Source organism: Dothidotthia symphoricarpi (genome assembly GCF_010015815.1).
Source record: "Dothidotthia symphoricarpi CBS 119687 unplaced genomic scaffold P153scaffold_13, whole genome shotgun sequence".
In the NCBI taxonomy this organism is placed as follows: Eukaryota; Fungi; Ascomycota; class Dothideomycetes; order Pleosporales; family Dothidotthiaceae; genus Dothidotthia; species Dothidotthia symphoricarpi.
The window spans coordinates 411,103-435,205 of record NW_022985020.1 but is presented as its reverse complement, the minus strand read 5'-3'; the positions used below and the strand labels follow the sequence as shown (position 1 = coordinate 435,205).

Below are 24,103 nucleotides of genomic sequence, written 5' to 3'. Positions count from 1 at the left end.
CCACTATCCGTGCCCTTGGCGAAGCGGCCAATGGCTGCCCCCGACGCTGCGAGGCTCCAGGCATCTAGTCACCTCCGGCGCTTAAAAGGCTGCTAACCTGCGGGATCGCTGGACGCTCACCACAGCACCCGCCGCCCTGGGCCCAAAGGCTGCTTGGCCGCCCTGCACCGTGGGTATGGTGGTTATGGTGGGTATGAGTGAACAAGGCCAGCTGCCAGCGTCCATAGGCTCCCGCACAGTGCTTCTGGTCAGCCTCCACGGTTGCTCCTGCTGCTTCTGGCGAGCAGCCCAAGACGTGTGCTGCCTACCCGGCCTCCGTCGAGTAGCGCTTGGGCGAACGATGCACTGTCCAACGCTGGGCCTCCCACGAGACATGCAGGCTAATGCACGCTGTCTGCCTCCAGGGACACTCCTCGACCATCGTGTGGGCGATATGCACAGGATAATCCCTCCGTCTGACACCCGCCCATATTCACATCTAGCCTTACCGTCCACCGTCGACGTGGCCGGCTCGCATCAAATCGACCCCCTAGAACTGCCATTGCTGCCTCTCACAAAAGACAACGCAGCGCGGCAAAGCATGGTCAACTTCAATGGGCCCATAGTTGCTTCTGCTCGCGATCCTCGACGCCCATGGCTCGCTAGTCTGCCTGTCTCCGCGCTAACGACAATGTCAGCTAGTCCCCGCATGCTCGGATTGCCTGACGCTGGGCCAACTTCTGTGAGCCCTTCCAACCTCATAGCATTGCGTCCACAGGCTGCCTTCATTGCAAGTCTCTCAGCGTCCGACTCACTCAGCGTAGTTGCTACTCACCCCCCGTGCAAGCAGCCCCCATCATGTCTTCACCAGAACGGAAGGCGTCAATTTCAACGTGCGACCTGTGCCGCAGCCGCGCAGATTAGCCGCGTTGACGGTTGTCAAAAGGCGCTAGGGGGGCACAGAACCTTACCGTCTGATCCACGTACCTGCACAATTCTGCGTTGTCAGATGATGAACATGAGGATGCATCAACGGTCTGCACGAAGAAGCCTCATAGCTTGGCCCCATGCAGCATTCATCGACATGCAATCAACCGCTCACATCCCAAGCATCGACGTGCCCGGTAACGTTGTTTTGGCATGCACCTCAAACTCTCACGACATAAACTTTGCTAGGTGCTAAGATGCGTTCCACGTCCACAACAGAGTCCACCCTACGCATTCGACTTCACACTTCAGCTCCACATCACTTCGGCAGTCAGCATAGTCCTCAACTCTGTGGGCGCTTACTGCTGCCTATTCTTTGGTCTGCCATTTCCACCAACTTTACGCCTATGCCATGTTCAGTCGGAAATGGCCGACGATCCTGGAAGACCATCCGCTATTCCGCGTGTCTGAGCTCAAAACCCCTCCACCAGTGATTCGGCTCAAGATGTTGTGGCGTACAGATATTCTGGTAATCTAGCGAGCACGGCGTGTGATTCGACGAGGCTATCAATATAGCAGAGGATTGTCAATTTCGACGTCGTCTTAAGCTTCAATATTCTGTTGAGGAGCGCGCAACTGACCACCCTCCCAGAACGATACTAGATGAGCAGCCAGACTCGTTCAAACTACCATTTGCCTATTCCGCCCAAGTCTACAAACAGGCTACTATTTGCCGATTAGTCATTCTTTTTATCTCACCCTTGGGAACTTTTCCCAAGACGTCACCTGTACCCGACATGGCCCCACCTCCATGACTGCGCCATCCCTCATTCATCCACTACGACGGAACCTGGCGTTGTTCTCCACTCGAAAAGCCACCTTCGAAGGCTGAGTTTGCCAGCGATTCAATATTCTCCGAACGAACAGGGGTGTAGTCGAGCTACGAGGTGATGTGTCACCAGGCGCTTCCTCGTCGAACGATTCGAAGTTTCCGTGACTCAGCCCTCTTCTAAACTAATCATGCCTCGAGATCAAAGCATCATATAGTTGGAAATCTGCCTTGCCTTAGGATTGTACTGCATTGTTGGATGCGTTCGTATGGCGTTTGTGAAGATTTATGCTCCACTGTGGTCTGAGCTATGTTTACACACGCCAACAGTTATGATGGCAAGTAGGATGAGGTGGTGCGATATCCACCTTACTCCTCAAGTCTTGAGTGAGTGGCTAATCGATGCACTTCCAACCCATCTCTTGCATGCCTCTGAGTCCACGGAGTCATCCTCTATACATCACGCGATTCCACCAGAGTAAACAAAGAAGCACTACAACACAGCTGACACGCAGGCGCCCCTTCCTCGACTGTTCAGAACAAGTCCTATTCTTCCCTTTCCAAAGCTTCACTTACTCTCCTTTCCACCGTTCTTTTCTCCATCCAATTCACCGCTCCACCGCCACCTGGCTCTCTAGATGCATAAGTGTCATTCGACACGCCTACACTGAGCAAATGTCAGCCCAGATTCCATCCTTCCCAATACATATGTTCGCGCGAATACAAACATACCAACGAATTACTCCACCGACTGGTCATCGTAATCATCCACCCTTTAAGTATAGGTAAGATCCGGATACTTCTTAACAACTCAACCAATACATCGTGAAACACAAAATTTGCCCCTACAACACAATAAGCAAAACAGCCGTGAAGCGTTGAAGATGGAGAAAATCGCCATCGACATTGCAGATGGAAAAACATGCAGTTGTCCACCCCATCCCCGACGCGAGAAAATAAGTACAGCCGTACAAATCCAGAATGTGGGGGGTAGACGTATACCAAATTCCAGAATACGAGGTTTCTCGGCGACGGGGACAATCTTGGTGGCGGTTACTGCGGGGTTTTTTCATGTGTATGTATGTGTATGTAGGATAGTGCGATTGAGCCTCGATGACGAGAGAAAGAGGAAAGAATAGTATGGTGGCGTGGACATATGCTGTACCTGACTTGTACCACCGCACCCCAAGTGAGTGAGGTAGTTCAACCCCCCGGGACGCGAAAACAAGAAGCTTGAGATTGTCACATCTCGCTTTTGTGGGATAAGTTTTGCATGACCAGAACACACACGCAACCAACGATTTCAAACGCACATAGCCTTTGAGTGAACAGTAAACAATCCAACACAGAGTATCGAAATACCATCCCGCCAACTATTCATACCTCCCCCAGAAAAATTACATGCGTTGTCCTAGTAGACGGATTTCTTACTCCAATGGAGCATGGACGAGCCCCTGCGGGGTTTCCTTCGTATGCGCGCATTCTCCCGTTTTGTCTCACAGAACTATCTGCAACGGGTCTTGGGGAGTGTTATGCCGGTAGGCGAGGATCGGTACGTTTCGCTGGCTGTGCTTCGGAAGTGAAATGGAGTGTTTTACGCATCTAGTCTTGTATGGACTGGAATAGCGTTATGTTTCTGGTGCGTGGATATTGGGATGAATCTCTGTCGAGGTAGGTAGATAGGTGGGTGGGTGGAGGGCATGCTGTGGGTAGAACGGTTGCTTGGGGTTTTGGTCGGGGTTATATGCGTGGTATGAAGTAGATTGGCGGAGTGGTGTGGAGTGGGGTGTTCATGATAGTTGTTTGACGTGGGAATGCTACTCGTAGGCAGAACTATAAGTGTTCGTTCATTGCACTACCACCAGTCTGTTTAGACCATATTGTACCGTTTGCTATCTAATGGGGGAGTCAATATATGCCGATCGTCGAGGCGTCAATAGTCATGCCTATACCTAATCTGAGACCTAAGATGTACGATCTAATCACTTCTATACCTGTTATCTCGCCAGAGCAACGAGACTGTGGCAGCCACGCGTAGCTATGCAGGCCCCCCTCCCTGTACTCGACATGACAAAAGAAGGCAGGACTCTGATTGCCAATGAATCTACAGAACAGTCAACCTACCACACGTGTGGCAACTTAAAAAGCGAATTTATCTGCTTGAGTAGAGAAACGAAAGATGGTAGTTGCGAGCAATGCAGAATCTTTTTTCTCGACAATCTGGTCAAGAGGATCGAGGTGGTCGTATGATGTAGTCTACGAAATAAGAATGACTCTGCTAAATGGTACTCACTTGTGTTTTCTCTTCAAGAAGTTTCAGAATTTGAGGCATTTTGTTCGTTCTTTAAGGTGCTGCAAAGTGACTAGGACGATTCGTTAGTTGCATGTGTCCATCCTGTATCGCCTTGGTGCGCTCTGGTATGAGGGAACGGCCTATGGTCTCTTCACTGGGGTATTCCTGTGACATGTGCACAAGTGCTGATGCCTGAGAATTGGCGCGGCGTGTAGTTCAACTAGTTATACAGCACCAGGAGGGAGCAGCCATGTTATATACAAGTCAACGTCCTAGAGGTGAAAGATGTTGTGAGAGGAACGTAAAACATTTGATTTGACTAGACCTCAGTCGTAAAATCCCAGTATCGTGTTCGCTCTATCCAATATGACCCTCTCGCCAGGAGTCAAGCCCGCAGCATCGCCGTCCCACTCTTTGAGACCCATGACTCTGCAGCCTTCATCGCCAACCAATTGCTCCATGTCCTCGACCCTAATACTCCCCACATGCTCGCTCTCGCCAATGCCTCCGCCAAAGTCCGGGCTTGGCGTGCCGTTGACGAAGTTCTCACGCTGACGGACCAGATAGTTCGCATTGTCCTCCGTCATTGGGCAAGCTGGGATGTATAACACGCTCGAGTCGGACTTTCCAGCATGAGTCTTGTCGACTGCGTGGATCGTATCGCAGTGCCAGGCTACATAATCCCCGGGTCTGACTGTGGGCATGTGGACCATGGACTTCTGCAGCTGCAGGTGAGGATGGAGCAGATGAGAAAGCTCTTGACCATGTCCTGGAGTAGCGCCATGCACCCATGGTGAAGGGGTAGCGTCCATCTCCCAATTGTCCGAGGCAAGAAAGTCTGTTGAATTGGTAATGGCTTCCGATGTTGTCTGCGCGCCAGAGTCGACACCTCTTTTAGGCGAGAAGAACGGCCGTAGAAGATAGTAAGCTGTCGCCTTGGCAAGCAACGGGTTAACAAGCAAAGTGCCCTCGAAAGGTCCGGTCGTGCTAAGCGAAAGCCAACCTTGGAACATGCGGAATGCAGTGCAAGCTCCTACGCCTTGGTGGAGATCTGATACAACGCGTAGACGGCAGCTGGCCTCCCACGGATCAAACTCTTCCCATTTCCCTTTCCAGATGGAATCGTAGACTTTGCCCAACCCATATCCGTTTTCGTCCCAGCGTTCTACGCTACCGCCATCTACATGCGGTCCCAATGCAAACTTGGCGTCACCAGGCAGGCGCATGCGCAGGCGATCTGCATAGCTTATAGAGTGTTTCGTAGAGAGCGGCGCGTGAGGGTTGGCGCTGTACCAATGTGACATGAGGAATCGGTGAGTTTCGAGGAGATTTGGGTGTCCACGAGCCAGAAGCTGGACGCGAGACCAGTATAACTCGAAGACTTGAGGATTGTCGGCGGGGAAAGCTGCGCCATGGTCAGATTTGATATCGCTTGCAAAGTGTGTATATCCCACCTTTCGTCTGAGGGTTCTGCCGTATATACTGTCTCAACTGCTCCTTCCATTGCAGTGCATCTTGCTCTGGTACCACATTCCTTACAACAGCTACGCCTCTCTTTCTGAGCTCATTTCCAAACGCCTCTGGCGCATTATTGATGTCTTTGAATTCGATCTGAGGAATTACATCCGAGCCCAGTTCGACTATGAGCGGGATCTCCTCGCGTAAATTCTGGAGCAGCCGTTCCCAAGATTCTCGTACTTGACTTTCATGTCCCCGAACCAGGCGACCTTTGAGGCTTGCGTATTCGGATGTCAGCGGCTTGAATTCTTGGCCAGAAAGCGAGGCGAACGCGTCGGAAATATCGCCTGCGCGCCTTTGAGCTTGTGTTGCTGCCGTGCGAAGTTGCGAGAGCGCTCGTCTCGAGGGACTTCGGATGGATCTGAGGGCTGACAGCATGGCGCGTGAGACTCAATCGTCACTTTCAAGACGAGTTTAGTGCTTCAATATGCTCTTCTAGAGCCTGGCACTTCCACATTATATGTTGCACGTCGCGTCGTCGTCACCTCAAGTCGAATGGTGGTTCCGACAAACGATCGATTGAAGCTCTGGTGAGGAGACGAGGGGAAGAGTTGCAGGCCTCGGAAGCCCTTCCTAATGCAGCAAAGCGCATTTGCTGACAGCAGTTGCCCTGCGATTTCCTTCTTGTTATGTCATGAACTCCGACAATCTCGAATGAGCGTGAGAGGAACACCTCGCGGAACATCTCAACGATGAAATACAGACGTCGGAATGCGCGTAGTTCGCCTTGACTGCCCCGCTCCCCATATTTACCCCCACCAAGCCCATACACAGCTCGACAACTCTCCGCACTATCGAGGATAGCCTAACACGGCGGCCCGTAGTTCCATTGACCGCCTTCAACTTTCTTAGCCGTGATGGGCAGAACGGCAAGCTTCGCTATGTGTTTTCTATCAGACCCTCGAGTAGCCGTGACCAAGAGTGGGGTGAGCAGCCGGCAGGACCACAATTGTTCCATTTCGTAGCAAGTAAGCTTTGGAGAATGCCTCACAAAGCTTACCGTGTGGCGATCTGGTTGATATCAAAGTGTGCAGACGGGTACGGCGGGACATTCTCCGCATTCAAAGCAGCTGTCCGTCCAGTACATAAAGTATGATTGCCCACATACTCATATCACCCGTTCACTCTGCAAGCACCAGACAAGCCAAATCTTTGAATAGCCCGGTTCCAAAATGTCACACTCATACTTGCCGAAAGACTTCCTGTGGGGGTTTGCAACAGCAAGGTCCGTAACTCACTTGACAAATCCACTATCAGCTCGCATCAGATAAATTAGTCCGGCTTCAAGGCATACTGACGGTCATACCCACAGTTATCAAATTGAAGGTGCACCGCATGAGGACGGTCGCGAGGACTCCATCTGGGACACCTTCTGTCGCGTCAAAGGAAAGATTGCAGGCGGGGAATCAGGTGACGTGGCCTGCGACTCCTACCACCGTACTGCCGAGGACATTACTCTACTGAAGGAGCTCGGTGCCAAGTCCTATCGTTTCTCGCTATCCTGGTCGCGCATCATTCCCCTCGGTGGACGTGATGACCCTGTGAACGAAAAGGGCATCGAACACTATGTCAAGTTTGCCGACGATCTACGCGCAGCAGGCATCGAGCCCATGATTACGCTCTTCCATTGGGACCTCCCCGACAAACTGCATAAACGATATGGTGGCATGTTGAACAAGAACGAGTTCGTGAAGGATTTCGAGAACTACGCCAGGGTGTGTTTCAAGGCCTTCGGTTCAAAGGTGAAATATTGGATCACCTTCAATGAGCCGTGGTGCAGTAGTATCCTTGGTTACAATACCGGACTATTTGCTCCCGGCCGGACTAGCGACCGGGCCAAGAGCGCGGAAGGTGACAGCAGTAGGGAACCTTGGATAGTTGGCCATTCGCTACTCATCGCTCATGGCGCCGCTGTCAAGGCGTACCGCGAGGACTTCAAGGCAACGGACGGAGGCCAAATAGGGATTACGCTCAATGGTAAGCGAATACCACGTGGTTCTCGCGTTCCCTTTCGAATCCTCTCGATCCTTATTGATCCTTATGCAACTACTGCCGCAAGCTCCATGCAGGAGAAGCCAAAGTTGACTACCTAAGAGTACGAGTGCGGCAAGACATGCTGATACCAAACAGGTGATTGGACCGAACCCTGGGATCCAGAGGATCCCAAAGACGTCGAAGCATGCGAACGCAAGCTTGAGTTCGCCATTTCATGGTTCGCGGACCCTGTGTACTTCGGCAAGTACCCGGATTCGATGCGAAAGCAGTTAGGTGACAGGCTACCGGAATTCACTGACGAGGACGCGGCGTTGGTCAAGGGAAGCAATGACTTCTACGGTATGAACCACTACTGTGCGAACTACATCAAGCATAAAGACACAGAAGCAGAGCTAGATGACTTCGCTGGCAACCTCGACATCTTAATGCAGAACAACAAGGGAGAGTGGATCGGTCCGGAGACACAGTCGGTCTGGCTGAGACCACATCCTCTTGGATTCAGGAAACTGATAAAGTGGTTGAGCGACCGCTACAATCATCCAACATTTTACGTCACCGAGAACGGGACCAGTTTGAAGGGGGAGAACGACCTTCCTCTAGAGCAGCTTCTGGATGATGAGTTCCGCTGCGAGTATTTCAGGGGGTATATTGGTGCTCTGGCCGATGCCCACACCAAGGACGGCGTAGACGTCAGAGGCTATTCGGCGTGGAGCCTCATGGAGTACGTGGTCCACTTTCTATTATGTTCAAATTCCCTTCGTCATTGACGGGACGATATTCCCGAGGAATAAAGCAGAGCAAGCTTATGCGGCTGAGTCTTTGTCTTCCGCGTATCTTCCCTATCGCTTGAACTAGCTTCAAACATATTTGTGTCCGCGGACAGCAACGCTAACAACGTACCTGCAGCAACTTTGAGTGGGCTGAAGGCTACGAGACCCGCTTTGGCGTCTGCTACGTCGACTACAAGGGCGGGCAGAAGCGACACCCTAAGAAGAGCGCCAGGGAGATTTCCAAGATCTTTGACAAGCACACCAGAGATGAGTAGTTCAGCTCGGAAACCCACGGCCGCGGTGCAAACTGGAGAGCGGTTGAAACGGACGACAGGAACATGAATGATGAATTTATTGAGTTTCTGTAGCGTTCGTGATACACATGGCATGATTCCCTGTCTTTCTCTGTGTCGGGTAACCGCGGTGTTCTACTGTGTCGGTGCAGCAAGCATACGTAAGTCGCGAAAGATTGAAAACTCACGATAGGCAATCAGCATCACTTTGATCTACACCGCTGCTAAAAACACGGTGATCGGTACGTTTAGGGTCGATGCAATATTGTTCCGTTAACCCGTGCGCAACTCCGACACTATCAACTCCACCATCCAGCCACCATCCTGAGTTCTCAGGCCGGCGGTCACCGCCATAGTGCATTGTGGAACGATGTGCAGAACCTGATCATCGAGGGACTTCTAGTCTATTTCTAGTCTGGAGCTAGAAGCCTTAGATCATAATTGAGCCGCGGCGTGTGGAACGAATCGCGATCCCGCATAGCTTAAATATCGCAATCGTCTGTCAGTGACGGTGAGTGGCTGCAGGTTAGTTTTAGCCTCTGGGAGAACTGCCGGACACATGGCAGCGCGGACGAATGGGTGCTTAGCACAGGGTTGATAATTCTGGTTGGGATGATAATTTAATCTCATTGTTCGGTAGCCTCGGAATGCAATGCTTGAGCGGCCGGCGGCTCTGCTATTGTAGGTAAGTAGCTTGTACGGTTGAAGAAACGTTCGGTTGGCAAGTGGCCCGAACGGCAGTGCGTTGTCTGTCGTCTTGCGCAATGCGTACGCCGTGCATGATCCAATGAACTTAGTTTGTGCGCGATTACTCTATGAGTAAGTCAGGCGAAGGTTGGTCCTGGTGCTTTGCATGAGGCCTGTGCCTCACACCTTGACTTCGATGAGGTCGATGGATCGTGGCTGTTGGGTATCCTGGAGGTGGATGCACGGTGTTACTTTCCCGAGGGAGATCATACGACAATGTATTTGTCAAACGTGTGAAACCGATGGGGACGACCAGAACGAAGAACATGCAGTATTAGGTTTCTGCAGCTGAAGACGCCCTCGCATTCGTATGCGATGGCAACGGCGATGGCGATGACATGGGCAGAATGTCGTCCATGTAGGAAGGATGCACCGGTAGATGGCTGTATGTATGCAACGCCTCAAAAAACGATATGGCTAGCCTTTTGCAGAACGAGCATGCTGCTGCTCTTTGAATTAGCTTCAGCTAGTGCCGGTATCTTCCTGAATACCTCCCGAGGCTTGTACATGTTCTGCCTCACGATGGATACCGCTGGTCACCTCGGCAACCAGAGGCTCATTATCTGATCTCTTGAAGGTGACTAGGATCAATTGGGTCCTTTCAGTCTCCATCTGATCAAAAGGGATAAACAGTCTCCTCTCAAACCGTCTTTGCCAAGATAGCTATGGGCGGCGCAAACTTCGTTTCCGACGTCGGGAACGAAGGCCGACCAATGAGAGCTGTGGCATACGCGGCCTTCTATGTTCCGCACCACTTCGCACCGAACCACTTTGTTCGAACTTGATTTCCCTCTTCCCTTCACGTCCTGGTCCTAGCTCACTCCGGGCCTCATGGCGTGCGGCGCACGGCCAGGTCTAGCGCTGCCGATGTAGATTCTTCATCTTCTGACAACCAATGTCGTCGCCAAGAAGGGCCTGCAAGGTAATGTAATGCAGTGGAGAAAGTCGTCGCGAAGAAAGTCCGTTTAGCGAAGATCAAAGACACAGATCATGCGCGCTAGCCGTCTAGTCGCCCGGCTGCATGATCGCCTTGGGATCCTTGAGGAGCGGTGAAAAGCGTACCATTTTTCCCATCATCGGACAAATATTCCCGAAGGACCGGCAAATACGACGTCTGCACAAACCTCACTGCCAGACATGATGATGATGATTCATCCCTTTGTCCTGCGCGGCTATTAGGCGCCTTCACGCCATGGTACATGCTTGGGCATGAGCGATGGCGACGTTCGCCATCGCAAACGTTGGTGTAATGACTCGAAGACGACTTATCCATCGGACCTAACGAATGAGATCTGCCAATTCCCCGCATCCCACCAACTGCATGCTGCAAGTGCAGCGAGTTCAGGGCGTTTTTGCAACGCATTGATGGCCAGGACGACTTCATGACGGATAGAGTTCACAGTGGCAGATCTCTGTGCAATGACTGCATCCGATACCGGCGTCGAGACATACTACCTGGTTGAGAGCTCCCGGGACGGATCCACAGCGCCCGGAATTGGGAGACCGCAATCCTAGCCTGTAACAGGACCGGTGAGTTTGTCCAGGGTTTGCTCTTTGATGAGGCATTCAGGAGCGTGTGTGTAAATGGGGTCAGTCGTTGGAAAAACGCTACGAGTGTTTGGGTGGGGCGGTCCCAACAGTAGCGGCGAATTAAGCCTGCCATAGTGGGGCTCATTTTGACAGGGCGACCACGTGCCTTGGCACAAGTGCGTCTTCGTCGCCTCTGCACGATTCAGAACGTCGCCGTATCCCCCTTCCAATGGCACATCTGGTTGTGCTTTTTGCATCCCTCATGTTCGTCACGGGCCGCATCATCGTGCGTCCACCATGAGCAACCCATGTTAGTGCGCTTGGAGCGGCTCTTGCTCTCACGCCGCATTGTTCACAAACTTAGCAGGTGGACCCAGGGCTCTCTTCTGCGCTTTGCAAGTAAGGTGGCCCGAGACCCGACACCACGCTACGTCCATGCTTAGCGGCCTGTAACACCCGGGCTAGATCGAATAGCGCCTTTCTAGAACAGCTATTGCAGGTACGGACGCAGGGTAAGTTCCGACACGGATCTGCCGCTACTGTAGGCTGCTTATCGACTGAAAGGTCGTCACATCCGACTAATTTTTCGCTGAAGGGGGCCAATACCATGCAGGCACCAAGCCTCAGGTGGCTAACTTAGGGGTTACACTGAAACCGTTTCCCCAGAACCCACGTGTGTGTGGCTACCGGACGGCCAAAACCAGGATGAGGAATGCAGGCACTAGTCCAGGGTCAAGACATGGGACGGTGCGAGAGGCGCTATCCACCAGACCTGATAGCAGGTTATAGGCTCCCAGCGGCCATGCTCTGCCCAGCACATCACCTCCCACTCTGCCTCTTCCTTCGGGTCTTGCCCTTCAGTCTGTCATATCTAATCTCCGCTGTCTTACGCCTCTTCCCGGTCTGTGGGTACACTCGTGCACACGGCATCGTATTTACATTCATTAATCCTCGTCCATACCCCAATATCTGAGAGCCAGGAGCACCCATCGTCCCTTTCCACACGACTTGATATCTTGGAAAGCTTGGACCGTTGCTGACACAGCAACCACTTCTTCTCTTACACTCACCGCCCCTCCGCGGATCCTCAATGACTTCAGTACTTCACTATCGAGACCCCATCGCCTACCGGAGCGACTTCATGAACACCCCTAATTACATGCCACACATGGAGAGTTTCAAGAAGGCGTCGTCATATGATGGCCACTCGTCTGGCTCGGAATCGAAGAAGCAGCAGATGTCAGGTGGCAAGAAACGACCTTCAAGAGCAGGCACGCGAAGTGTTACAACCCTTACGGCCGCACAATTGGAACGCAAAAGGGCGAATGATCGAGAAGCGCAACGAGCCATCCGTCAGAGGACTAAGGACCACATCGACGCGCTTGAACGACAGGTTCGCGACCTCACTGCCCAACTAGACACTAGCTCATCAACGAAGATGATGGAGCTGATGAGGAGGAATGAAGAACTGGATCAAGAGAACGTGGTACTTCGCGCACGACTATCTCATGCGGTATCAGCTTTGGGAGTTCCAGAGCAGAGTGCAGGTACGTGTTAAATCTCGTCTACTTCAACACACAGCTTGAATGTTTCCCAAGTACCTCCCGTTCGCTACTCATGCCACATAACTTCTTGCGTTAGCGACGTATACTCTTTGCGGTGTTCATCCGAACAGGATGAAACCAAGATGATAGTTTTTGCGATCACGACTAACATCTGCGATGATAGGCGCCCCTTCACCCAGCGATCGTGTGCAGATGCTCAGCCAACCCCGAAGGTCGTCCACCGGAACAGCCAGGAGCGTCCACTCTATGCCTGAGCTTGCCACGCCTGTATCCCAGCCTGGACATTGGCAACAGCAGCATACCTACAATCACCACGTTTCATCCCCACACGTCGAGACTTCTTCTACTATGGGTGAGGTCCCAGCACCTCATCATGAGTCTGTCCGCTGGAGTCCCCATCCATCTTCTCACCCCCAGCATCATTCGGTCCCCATGCCAGTACAAGACTCAGTTCACTCTGCTGAGCCTACTGGAATGTCATACCCCAGTCCTTACGGCATGGAGAGTAATACACGTGCGATGTCGTACCCTCTAGAGAACCCTGCGTCACTCGTCACTTCGCAACCCATGCAAATGTCAGGATACGGTACGCCGACCTCGCATCCTTCGCCGCACCCATCCGATTACCAACGGCACATAACTGTTCCCATGGGTCACCCGCAAGCACCATCGCAGTCTCACCAGCACCAGCATTCGCATCCTCAACAGCCAACTTCTGCACCGTATTCTCCATACGGAAATGCTGGACATCAGGGCTACGTTCCGCAAGTTAGTCACCCAGGAGAAATGCCCATGATGGCCCATGCTCCGCACCACCAGTCTCAAATGATGAATGAGCAGGGACAGCATATGATGTATCACATGCCATCAAACATGAAGCCTGAGCACTGAGATGGCCTTCGGCATGCACACGCAAACCCCCTCACGGGTACGGACGCCGGGCAGGGCCAGGCCGGGGTTAATCGGACCGAAAAAGCTCCACTTCATGGCGTTTGGGATGGGGGTTATTGGCCGAAACAACAAGAGCTATTTGACTTTGGACATGGGTATGGGTTACTCAAATCCAGGGAAAGCTCTTCAGGTCCCCGCAGTGACCACGACAATACTTTTTAATTTTGCCCATCGCCAGGTCTTCCTAAGTCTAATCACTTCGTTCTGCGCCTCGCACAGATGCCAGAACAACTCCAAGATAACCCAACTCCGGCGCTTGGGCGATTCTCAATCCTTTCTGCGGCGATCTGAATGTCGGACATAACAATCTACATGTTTGCCCCACTCGAACATAGATTGCAGTCGCCCAGCAGGGTCCCACGCATTTTAGGCAGGAATCCAAAGGCGCAACCAGCACAGACCAAAAGAGTTGGACGTTGAAGCTCAGTCCTGAAATTGCAAGTCATGGGTTCCCTGGAATATGTAGCAAGGGTTAGGATGTGGATGTAACACTCCGATGCCGATCTCGTAGGAATGAGACGCCCGATTGAGAGAACGCACCATGACCGAGTCCGAATACGACAAGTTCGCACGCCCGTTACATGTTGCTCACCTGCTAAAGTACGGATAGTCTAAGGTCGTTGAAACACGTCAATATCAATTAGACTTCATCATCATCTATTTTGTAACCAATTTCGGATGGCGTGCCACCGCACGGATGTCGGCATCCGATGTCAACTGTGCCGCCCCAAAGACTGGCGGAAATTCTTTCAATAGCAAGGGAGACGAAGACCGTTAGCTCGTGTCAGGAGACCGGTTCCGGCATCCGACGGCATGGTTCTTGGTAGTGCGCCCAATAGAAGGTCGACTAGCTTGGCCAGCCCCGCTTTTCCCTCTGCACCATGCTCGATGATCACTGTGTTCGCCGAAACAATACACGGAAGGAGTCGCGACTTTTGATAGAGTTTTGGCTAGCATACAATTTGCCCTGCAATCAGACGATTTTGACTGGCGCCGCCTGTTGCGCGCGAACCTGCTGCAGTAGTTGTGGATACCAGCGCTCGCCGACATCCGGGTGCGACTTCACTCTGTTCATCAATGTTGCTTCACCCAGGTGGCCCCATCGTCCCTTGACGAAGGTGAATTCGACGTCATCCTTTCGTGCTTTGCGGGCCTCGTCGCGCAGCTTCAGGACTGAGGCTGGTACATCCATTGCTTCAAACTCCGCGTCGTAGCTCACACCTTGGAAGAAAGGGACGGAGTAGCGAGCGCCCTCGCCCTTCCTCGGGCTCAGCACACGATGCGTTGTTGACGCGCAGACTCCGTCAGTTAAAGCTTCCATACCTTGCCCGATGGCTACTACCAGCGTACCGGCAATGGGCTTGCAGTCGATCCATTCCCCCTTCGCGTTCTGCGCTTGCAGGCCCAGCTGGTTGCTCGCCTGCAAAAGGTAGCTGGTCAGCATGCTGTCTTTATGCGGACCCACACCCTGTCGTTTGATCTCCCACTTCTTTCTGTCTATCTCAGTCGCGTTCTCCGGCAGATTAGGAACATCGACCTCTGGGTACTTGACGATCTTGAGCTTGTGCTGCTGGTCCTTGTCGAAGAATTTTGTGAACGCGTCAGAGGGTAACCCAATGGCTTCAGCGATCAGAGAGGTGAACAGTGTGGAGATGTGCGACATGCGACGCATGTAGTCTTCGTATACAGGTCGAAAGGTTGGCAGATACTGTGTCGACGGCCATTGATTTGGTGCAAGAAGGTTGTGGTACGTGGGTGCTTCGGGTCCTGGAATGGGATGAGGCGTTGAGAGATCTAGCTGCTCGCGGTGATCTGGGTTGAAAGCTGTAGTTTCGTTGTCGACCTTTGATGTTTGTTAGTCTTTGTCCAAAGTGCTCTTACTCCGAGGGGGAGTTGCAAAGTGTCATGCCAGGAGGATTCTGGTTGTTATTTCCGCGTACACACGGTGGGGAGATACCCAGGTTATGTTTTCGGCGTTCGATAGAAGGGCATAGGTGGTGTTTTGGGCTTTGATTCTCTGGTCCTTCTCTTTAGGGACTTGTCTCCCAGCATACTTCTTATTATGACCATATAATGTAGCAACATCAATAGACTTGTAATCATACATCATCTTCTCGTTCCTTTGCTCTCCATCTTCCCATAGCAAATCAAATTCAATGAGACAATCACTCACCCGACTCCACCCTAGAAAGCTCTTCTGGTTCTTCATCTCGATCTGCTCCTTCGCTTCCAACGGCAACCTCTCAAAGAACCCCCCACACTCCGAAATGACATCCCTCACCAGCCCATCCGGCAAACCCGTCTCGCTCAGATACAAGAACCCTACATTCAGCAGCGCAGACCGCAGGTCGGCGAGAAACTGTGGCTTCGTGTCTGCATCGAGGGCCTGCGAGAGGGGGAGGATGGGAATTGTTGTGAAGGTTTGGGGGGTTGACATGTTGAACTGGGGGCTGTGATGTTTTTGTACGCGAATGCCGGGTGTATGGTTCCGTGTGGGTAGGCTAGATGGTTCAGGATTCTTTCTGTGGGTGGGGGGTCGACCGGTTATATGGGTATGTTTGTACGGCTATGTCCTCTCGTATGAGGTGGGAGGGTTGGCCATGCGGGGTATTGCGAATTTAGTGGGGTAATGGCATCAGGCCAGCTTCGAGGTCGCATCGCGTCGCGTCTTCTTTCCTCGAGTGTGTATCTCGGCTTTCTTCTCCTTTTTGACATCGTGTTCTCGCGTCAACAGAGGTGACGTCGTTAGTATCGCGTCATCCACCTAACCGCCAATCCCACAGCCGTAAGCTTGAGTCCAGTGATAAGGACTACACCCAATGCTCCAACAAGGAAGACCATATTGCCTGCACTTCGAAAAGAAACAAGAAAGTTTGATGCGTAGGGAAGTATGTAGTTTCGAATTGCTTCCGTGTGCCGTGCTCCTTCCACCCTACGGATGGAGGCTGTTTTATATCCCCAGATCCGAACCCGCACACGACCCCAGATCTTACGCAGTGTGAATATAGTCCTAAAATGCGTTCGGCCAAATGTCCACGTGTATGTGTACGTGTTTTGCAGACGGTCGTGTCACATACGTGCTTGTCCCGCCCCGTGTGCGGATGACACATGGCAGGCTGCTTCATTCGGGAGTTGAATGTGGGGTTGGTGATGGTCATGTGCCCCACTATTGTGTATATCATCACGAGTTCCGTCCAAGTGCAATTTTTGAACCCTTCCATAATTGTCCGGTTTGATGATTCCCGCGATGCGATACGATGGCGGAGAAAGTGAGGCTGTCAGCTGACTCGATATGTAGGGATGCGAGTAGCAAAGACATGGTATGGTATGGTGAACATGTCAGTGAAACCAAAGACTTTTAGGAGCGGCACGTTGCTGAACATCATCGGTCAACATTCTGCAGCGTGCTGAGTGCATTTACACTTCAAAGCCCATGATTAACCTTCTCGTCTAGAACGGTAGGCGTCTGTTAGTCACAGTGTTTAACTAATGTAGGATGAACAATTATATACCCGACAACGACATATTTCGTACGGTGAGTCAAAATTGGGTTATTCCGTTTGACCGATCAAATAAATTTATTCCGAACAGTGGTCTTGTCAATCAGATCAAAACACACCCCATCTCCTACAATAGCCAACCAGTCCACAAAAGCACAAAGTTTACAGCGGATGTTCGCAGAGATGATCTAAAACCCTTTTAGTCTGACTTTAGGAGTACTAGCACGTCCTTTTGTTGCATATGTAGGTGACTACAGTACGCTTTACCATGCAGACATTGTATCCGTGTAGACAGCATCATAGTCTTTCCAAGGCGCGTTCACAACAAAAAACACTTGGGATCTCAGAATCCACTCATGCTTCCTCTGCAAGCAGAGAGTACTTGAAGTAACTACCGGGAACGATTGCCGAGAGACACTCTGCGATGCTAAGTACGCTCGCAGCTTCGGTCCGATTTCTATATTCCAGCAGATACATCGCGTGTAAGTTACTACATACGTACAACCGGCTGTTTACAATGCCGAGCAGTTTCCAGAGCCGCAGCTAATGGAATTTACCTATTCATTACAGGTTCAGCTACTTGGGGTTCGCACAACTACGCGCCGTTGGTTTGGGCCACGACGAAGAACATCCAACTGAGCCACCACATGTACCGATCTATGCAAGTAAAGACAGAGTCAAAGAAGGTTGGGCATTTGAGTCCAACGACGCAACTCGTTACCGTCGTTGCACAGACCTTTACCAGGCGAAACCGGTGCTCACGATCTTGCAACTCTCGTAGCAACTCCATGCTCACAACACGCTGTTTTCCATCAGATATGTAAGGGGTCTATGCAGACTCCAGCAAATCCATTGCTTCCTTAGGAAGTACTGCATCGTTGGCATGGTTGCGCAAACATTGCTGCAGTGTCGCTCCGAGGTAGGATCAGAACCAAACACAGCATGGTACAACATAGCTGACACGACATCTCATTACAGTTTAGCATTGTCCTCCTAGTATTTCTCGGGCACGGAATCACTGTGGGTGAAGGCACTACATCAGAGAGAAAGAAGACTGCTTATCACACTGAAGAACGGGAGCAACACGATACTACCGATTACTCTCTGGATGCTTGGATCCGCGGCCCGTTCGACTTGCGCTAAACGGAGAGGGCCTGGTCCCGTAGAAACCACTCGACAATGAAACAGCCCCAAGTATCAGCATCTTATCAATAAGTTTTCTGGTGGACCTATCCTGCGGTGTCAGGATGTCAGAGTGTGCAAGTATAGCGTTGGAACCTCCCACGGAACGGACTGGCAAGCACGACAGTACAGCCAAACGTGGGAGTTGGCTCCGCGAATCTCCGGGGTCGTGACAACGTCTATCCCATGATCCGGTCGATTGTGCCCTGGATTTCAGCCCAAGATTGGGCCAATCAGAGTAAGTTATAGCGTTACATCTTAAGAACACTAAAATAGAACCTCTACACTAAAAAACGTGTGTATAGATTTAAAAGTTTATATATTTAAATGCAGATAGGTAAAATATTTAGGCGATAAGATATTTACATTTTTAAAGTTACTAGAGCTCTAAGCTAGGCTTCTTATAAGTGTTACTACCTAACAGCTGCATTTTAAACTCTATTAATTCTTTATAGAGAGGCTAGTATAGACAGTAAATTATTTTTTTATAGCTTATATAGCTATAAACTGTCTTTAAAATCCTCCCTAATTAAACTAAGTTAAGATCTAAGCTTAAAATAATACTAAGGAGAGTTTTTTAAACTATACGCTAGCTGTTTTAGGCGCAAATTTTGTATAAGTAATAGCTGTTAGTAGTATAGATTTTAGCCTGCTTATAAACAGAGTTAGGTATAAAAATAGGCTAGATTTAGTATTAATTTTAGAGAGGTATTTACTACTTTAATAAACCCTTAAGCTACACTATAAGATTAAGTAAATAACTCTAGTAAATATTTAATTTAGGAAGTAATTTGCCTATAGTATACCTAAATAGCTTATATAAGTTTACTAGTATAATGTTAAGGAGAAGTATAAATAGAGGTCTCTAGGTTTTATAATAGATCTATTAGAGTAAGTAGTAACTCTAGAGTTAATTAAATTAATTAATTACGTTTATATACTTATTATATATATTAATTAGTACTAAAATTAGTAAATCTATCTAAATTAAGTCTTTAAATACTATACGCGTTTTAGTAGCTCTAGTATACGTTTTACCTAGTCTCTTTCTTAATTATATAATAGTCTTCTGTAAAATACTAAACGTTGTAGTAAATAAGATAATATTATTATTACGCTAAGCTATTATCCTAACTCTTCTACTTTCTAAAGTATTAAAGTAAATAGTACCTTAACTAAGCTTCTTATACTAAGCCCTAATACTAATAAGCTTAGCTAAAAATCCTTTAGCTAGGTTATTAATAATAGTTACTAAAGTAGTTAAGGGCTAGTCTAGCCCTTAACTAAACTTAATTAATAGTTAGGTATTCTCCTAACTACTCTAAGTCTTCTAGGTTAATAGAGGTATTAGTAATAGCAGTATGTTTTTCTAGAGCTAGCTACGCTTCTTAAGTAGCTAAAATAATATTATTAGCTAAGCTATTACTTTACGTTTTATTAGAGGCAGTAGTAATACCTAAAATACTTAAGAAGGAAGGTCTCCTATACTAATTTTACGTAGAGTCTTTTCTATTTATATAGTACCTACTACTCTAATCCTAGCGTATTATAACTCCTTAAGTAATAGAACTAACGTAAATAAGTTATCTATAAAAATTATATACTTATTAGGCTTAAGCAGCTAGGTATTAACGTTACTAGTAAGGTAGTTAAGGGTAAGGTAGAGTATAAGAGCCTTTATTAGGTAGAAGCTAAGGGTAGTATAACGTTAGTTAATTTTATATAGCTTATTACCCTATTTAGTACCTTTACTGTAGAAGAGCTAGTTTAATTAATACCTAGAATCTCCTAAGTACTACGTTTTGTAACCTATTAAGTTAAACTTATAATTAATAGTAGTCTTCTCTTTAGTATACTTACAGAAGCGTATTATACTTTTATCTATAGCTAAATTTTACCTTAAAGCCTAGTAACGTTAGCTAATATAACAGATATACTTAGAGAACTCCTAAACTTATTTAAATAAACACGTAAATAGATTACTAATATTATAAGGTAAAGTAACGTAGAAGTAATAATTAATTTACTTAAATTAGATAAGGCTTATAATCTTATATAGATAGACGTAGACTACTTTAAATTAATTATTAGTACGCTAATAGTCTTTAACTTATAATTTTTAGTATATACTTATATAAATTTGTATAGCTAGGTAACTAAAGATTTTATAAGGTATTATGTTATGCTACGTATAGACTTACTCCTAGGTAGAGCTAGGTAGGCGTTATTAATAAGCATTCTTGTTAGTGTAGTAGCAGATTTTTAATATCTTAGTATTAGTAAAGAATAGCTTAAATAGCTTAATTACAGTCTAATTAGGCTTACTGTTATAGTAAGGTAGGTATAAGCTACCTTTATTATTAGAGTTATTAAGCTTAATTAGTTACTATTATAGTAGTAGATTTTTAGGATAGCCTTAGAGGTATGTAAGTAGAGGCGTCTTCTGTAATTTTTATAAGGTAGGCGTATCTTTAGGTATAAGATTATTATTAGCGCGGCTGCGTAGAGCTATTATAATAATAGATTGTATAGAAAAAACGTAAAGTATAAAGTAAATTAGTATTAAGTTAATTAATAGTTTCTAAGTTTAAAGTTTATAAGGTAGGGCTAAACGCTAACTTACTAACGCCAAGCCTTGCTCTTATTAGCCTAATCTCGGGCCGAAATCTAGGGCACAATCGACCGGATTATAGGATAGGAAAGCCACTCAACGCAGTACAAAAACCTCAAGATTACCGAGGATGGGGCCAGTTTACCAACATAGAGATGTTGTGTCGGAAAATCGTTTCTACTACCAAATCTGTAAGCTTCCACGGTCACCTACCAAGGAAGCCATGTTCGGTGGTTCTAACAACGTCGTTTAATTTTGTCTTTGATTCTCTACCGGCAGCGATAATCCCACCCCCACAGCCACTCGATGCGTGGAATGTGGAACTCCAAGCCATACAAGATGGGGATTTGTATATTTGGATCCTAGTGATTTTGAAGATCCTGTCCCAGACGGCATTGAACACAGCGAAGAACTCGGTAGCGAGGATGGTACAATATCCGACGACTCGGAATATATGAATGCCGAGGATGACGAAGACGACGAGGACGGCGATGATGGCGAGGACGACGATGACGGCGAATCCCGAGACGAACTCTAGGTTGGTTTCAAGGGCGAAAAGAACGGGTTGTCTCGCAGTAAGGCTGTGGATGGGGCAAAGACATGCGCGTTCCACCTACATTGCATATTTCACCCGCATGCTGGGTCTCCATACTGCCAGGCTCATCATCAGATATTAGCAGACGTAATTGTTACCAAGCATCCGCAGCTGAACAAGCTCGACCGTATCGCAGACGTCAAACACATCATTAAGGCTATGGGCTTGTTTTATATGCTAGGCATTCCTCATGGCGCCGGCGCCGGCACTGGCACTGGCACTGGCACCGACAACGACTACCAAAAAAGTGTGGACGTCGTTGAAGACATGACCCTCTCCGGATTGGAGAAGCTCTGTCTGATTCAGTCGCTGTACAGGGACCCTACGTGTACGCTATGGGCGATTGACGTCGAGTTTACGACAGTCAAGTATGCTGACCCAGTGCCCTATACTCTCACGATTCGGGATGCTAGGTCTAAAGCCGTTGTCATCTGCACCAACATCGACCACGATTCAATTCTGCTCACAGACTTGGAGGACCGTATCAGAGAGCATTGGGCTGACGCGGCTGGGTTCAACGAAGCCAGCTTTGTCATACCGCACTTTGCCAAAGCCCTCCCTGCACGCACATACTATGCGGACGACAGAACTGATGGCATATCCCTCAACGCAGTAGGCGACATGATGAGGGCAGCTGGATGGGATTCAAACACACACAAAATTATTTGCTGATATAGCGGTCTTGACATGAACGTTGCTCGGCGAGCTCTCAAAGGCATCAATACTTTGCTCGGCCGTTCGTCGACCGCTTCGCTTGCCTCACAGCTTGGTTCCGACAATGTTCCAGTCTTTCAGCCGTTCAATCTCGGCCCGTTTGTTAAGAGCAACACAACCCTGGTGAGTGGGAGGTTGGGGTACGTATATCGGTCGTTGTTTCCCGACTCACCACTGAACATGCACGTCTCGGATAATGATACCTTGGCGATGTGTCGTATCCTTGAGTGGGTTGATGCAAACTTCAAGGGCTGAACATACAGGCATTCATTTGTAATTCAGCAGTAACAATCAATCATTTTGCGTTTTCAAGCTCTCGTTCACGTCACGGCACGTCTCCTCCGGTGAGGGAAGGAGCACCCACCCCAACATTTCTCAACCGCGCTGGTGAGGCACTCTGCTCGTCACGGTCGTCATCTCCTCCGGTGAGGGAAGGAGCGCCTACCCCAACATCTCCCAACCGCGCTGGTGATAATTTTGCCTCCATTGACAACTTCTACTTCGCTTCAACATCGATCTTGCTCTGCCTGCATCCGCATCCGCATCCGCACGCATTCACACACAATGACCGACGGGCCTACAGACATTATCGCATCGAAGCCACCAAAGCAGCCAAGGACAGTGAAGGGCTTACCTAACGTGAGGATGACACACGACGGTAAGATGTATGTGTTACATTCCTCGTCTGTTTACTCACGCGTCGCAGAACGAATGGCCTTCCTCGAGCAACACCTCAACCTCGAACGTCTTGGTGTCCAAGAGTACCAGAACGCACAGCATGCAAGGAAGGCACTCAACTGAAAGCTTTGCAAGCTGGATCATCAACCTTCTAGCCTGTTCAGATGGGTCAAGGTCGGTGTACACTACAACAGCAACGACAGGCTTACCGTCGTCAACAACCTCGTGGCTCGTCTAGTCGAACACGGCAGCATCCGACTCCTCTCGTCCATTGCTGGCGAGGTTCACGATGACGATGACGACAATGACGGTCATACCCACAATACTGCAGCCAGATCACGTCCCAACCGTAAGGAGCGCCGCGCACAAAAGACATCACTGACTTCGAGGTCTATTTCGTCGTTTGGGACTGTTAGACCATCCACCCAGCCATCCGCTCAGTCTTCCGCTCAGTCGTCCGCTCAGGCCAAGGAAATTTCTAGCATCGTGATAAGGGCTCCGAACTCCTTTCTGCCATCATCCACCGTAGCCAGCAGTACCGTCCAGAAGTACCCACGGCGCGGATCTACGAAGGTTAGCAGTTCGCATGATGATGGTTCATCGACGCTGCCTCCTCTCAATCATGAAGGGGACCATAATAACACGACCGACGTTAGAGCACCGACAGCGAGATCAAGGTCTGCAAGAACGCCCAAGCCTCTACCTCTTAAGGACGATATTGCAGCTAGTCGCTTGGCTGTGACTCGAGCTGCGCGTGTGAAACCCATCAATCTGGCTTGGCCTCTGATCAATAACACTGGACTTCTTCCCCGATATGCGCAAGGTAATATCCGGTACAGCAAAAAGAAAGATAGTGTCCAGATACAATCGTCGCTGTCTGCCCTCACTGGAGCCCACACAGCGCAAAATGTTACTCAGATACATCTTCCTCTCGAATGCAAAAACATGAGGTCTGATTTACTGAAGTCGCTTGATACAGCCGATGAGTACTAGGCAGGACCTTACTCGTAGGTCAAATTTGTTGAGTCAGGTTGGAAAGAATCTTGCTAATCTTGTCTCTCAGTCGAACTTGGTTCCGCAATTGAGTGGGGGAAGTCCCTTGGAATCAGTGCAACCCTCCAGTACATGAGGGACGTCTGTAACACGTTCTAAAAAGAACATCGGGCTTTCGCAATGCACACTTCGATGGTGGGAAAAAGACCCGGATTCATGAGCGTACGGGCAGGGTTGGAGTTTTAGCACTGGATCAGCTTGAGAAAGCCTCTGATCCCAAGATGTACGCCTTCTGCAGGATATGCGCCGAGATGTGCTTCTCCGACAGGGCGTACAACACACATCAGTGCTTTGTAGCAGATGCAGACGATTAGCGAGTCCGATATGAACTGTGGAATGGAGTAGGCGCTGTGTGTGGGTATATCAGGTTACC

General features: G+C 49.2%; 11 protein-coding genes across 11 annotated transcripts; 7 read left to right on the top strand and 4 right to left on the bottom strand.

The window, feature by feature from the left end:
- Positions 1–184: 184 nt before the first annotated feature.
- On the top strand, positions 185–1,162 carry P153DRAFT_358141 (uncharacterized protein; the record flags this gene model as incomplete). Its single annotated transcript, XM_033666773.1, has 1 exon — positions 185–1,162. The coding sequence occupies one exon, from the start codon at positions 185–187 to the stop codon at positions 1,160–1,162; it is 978 nt and encodes a 325-aa protein (XP_033522384.1).
- On the top strand, positions 1,119–1,458 carry P153DRAFT_367909 (uncharacterized protein). The gene has a single exon (XM_033668381.1). It carries the CDS (start codon positions 1,164–1,166, stop codon positions 1,398–1,400), a length of 237 nt encoding a protein of 78 aa, XP_033522383.1. The 5' UTR covers positions 1,119–1,163; the 3' UTR covers positions 1,401–1,458.
- Positions 1,459–4,354: 2,896 nt separating this feature from the next.
- Positions 4,355–5,924, bottom strand: P153DRAFT_386967 (DUF1479-domain-containing protein; the record flags this gene model as incomplete). Its single annotated transcript, XM_033670596.1, has 2 exons — positions 4,355–5,433; positions 5,483–5,924. The coding sequence occupies 2 exons, from the start codon at positions 5,922–5,924 to the stop codon at positions 4,355–4,357; spliced, it is 1,521 nt and encodes a 506-aa protein (XP_033522382.1).
- Positions 5,925–6,718: 794 nt separating this feature from the next.
- P153DRAFT_386966 (glycoside hydrolase family 1 protein) lies at positions 6,719–8,586 on the top strand (the record flags this gene model as incomplete). The annotated part of the gene is made up of 4 exons (XM_033670595.1): positions 6,719–6,771; positions 6,859–7,523; positions 7,677–8,262; positions 8,448–8,586. The coding sequence occupies 4 exons, from the start codon at positions 6,719–6,721 to the stop codon at positions 8,584–8,586; spliced, it is 1,443 nt and encodes a 480-aa protein (XP_033522381.1).
- Positions 8,587–10,348: 1,762 nt separating this feature from the next.
- P153DRAFT_405182 (uncharacterized protein) lies at positions 10,349–11,399 on the bottom strand (the record flags this gene model as incomplete). Its single annotated transcript, XM_033672008.1, has 2 exons — positions 10,804–11,399; positions 10,349–10,668 (listed from the first exon to the last, which is right to left on the bottom strand). Exons 1-2 carry the CDS (start codon positions 11,024–11,026, stop codon positions 10,349–10,351), a joined length of 543 nt encoding a protein of 180 aa, XP_033522380.1. The 5' UTR covers positions 11,027–11,399.
- Positions 11,400–11,971: 572 nt separating this feature from the next.
- Positions 11,972–13,337, top strand: P153DRAFT_293892 (uncharacterized protein; the record flags this gene model as incomplete). Its single annotated transcript, XM_033663921.1, has 2 exons — positions 11,972–12,434; positions 12,610–13,337. The coding sequence occupies 2 exons, from the start codon at positions 11,972–11,974 to the stop codon at positions 13,335–13,337; spliced, it is 1,191 nt and encodes a 396-aa protein (XP_033522379.1).
- Positions 13,338–14,370: 1,033 nt separating this feature from the next.
- On the bottom strand, positions 14,371–15,834 carry P153DRAFT_294105 (Clavaminate synthase-like protein; the record flags this gene model as incomplete). The annotated part of the gene is made up of 2 exons (XM_033663935.1): positions 14,371–15,240; positions 15,571–15,834. The coding sequence occupies 2 exons, from the start codon at positions 15,832–15,834 to the stop codon at positions 14,371–14,373; spliced, it is 1,134 nt and encodes a 377-aa protein (XP_033522378.1).
- Positions 15,835–17,321: 1,487 nt separating this feature from the next.
- P153DRAFT_358135 (uncharacterized protein) lies at positions 17,322–18,040 on the top strand (the record flags this gene model as incomplete). Its single annotated transcript, XM_033666772.1, has 4 exons — positions 17,322–17,379; positions 17,468–17,651; positions 17,714–17,816; positions 17,876–18,040. 4 exons carry the CDS (start codon positions 17,322–17,324, stop codon positions 18,038–18,040), a joined length of 510 nt encoding a protein of 169 aa, XP_033522377.1.
- A 2,491-nt stretch (positions 18,041–20,531) lies between these two features.
- Positions 20,532–21,327, bottom strand: P153DRAFT_358134 (uncharacterized protein; the record flags this gene model as incomplete). The annotated part of the gene is made up of 3 exons (XM_033666771.1): positions 20,532–20,587; positions 20,904–21,271; positions 21,308–21,327. The coding sequence occupies 3 exons, from the start codon at positions 21,325–21,327 to the stop codon at positions 20,532–20,534; spliced, it is 444 nt and encodes a 147-aa protein (XP_033522376.1).
- P153DRAFT_46220 (uncharacterized protein) lies at positions 21,297–22,260 on the top strand. The gene has a single exon (XM_033673210.1). It carries the CDS (start codon positions 21,445–21,447, stop codon positions 21,955–21,957), a length of 513 nt encoding a protein of 170 aa, XP_033522375.1. The 5' UTR covers positions 21,297–21,444; the 3' UTR covers positions 21,958–22,260.
- A 303-nt stretch (positions 22,261–22,563) lies between these two features.
- Positions 22,564–23,670, top strand: P153DRAFT_386961 (uncharacterized protein; the record flags this gene model as incomplete). The annotated part of the gene is made up of 3 exons (XM_033670594.1): positions 22,564–22,657; positions 22,706–22,760; positions 22,833–23,670. 3 exons carry the CDS (start codon positions 22,564–22,566, stop codon positions 23,668–23,670), a joined length of 987 nt encoding a protein of 328 aa, XP_033522374.1.
- Positions 23,671–24,103: the final 433 nt, after the last annotated feature.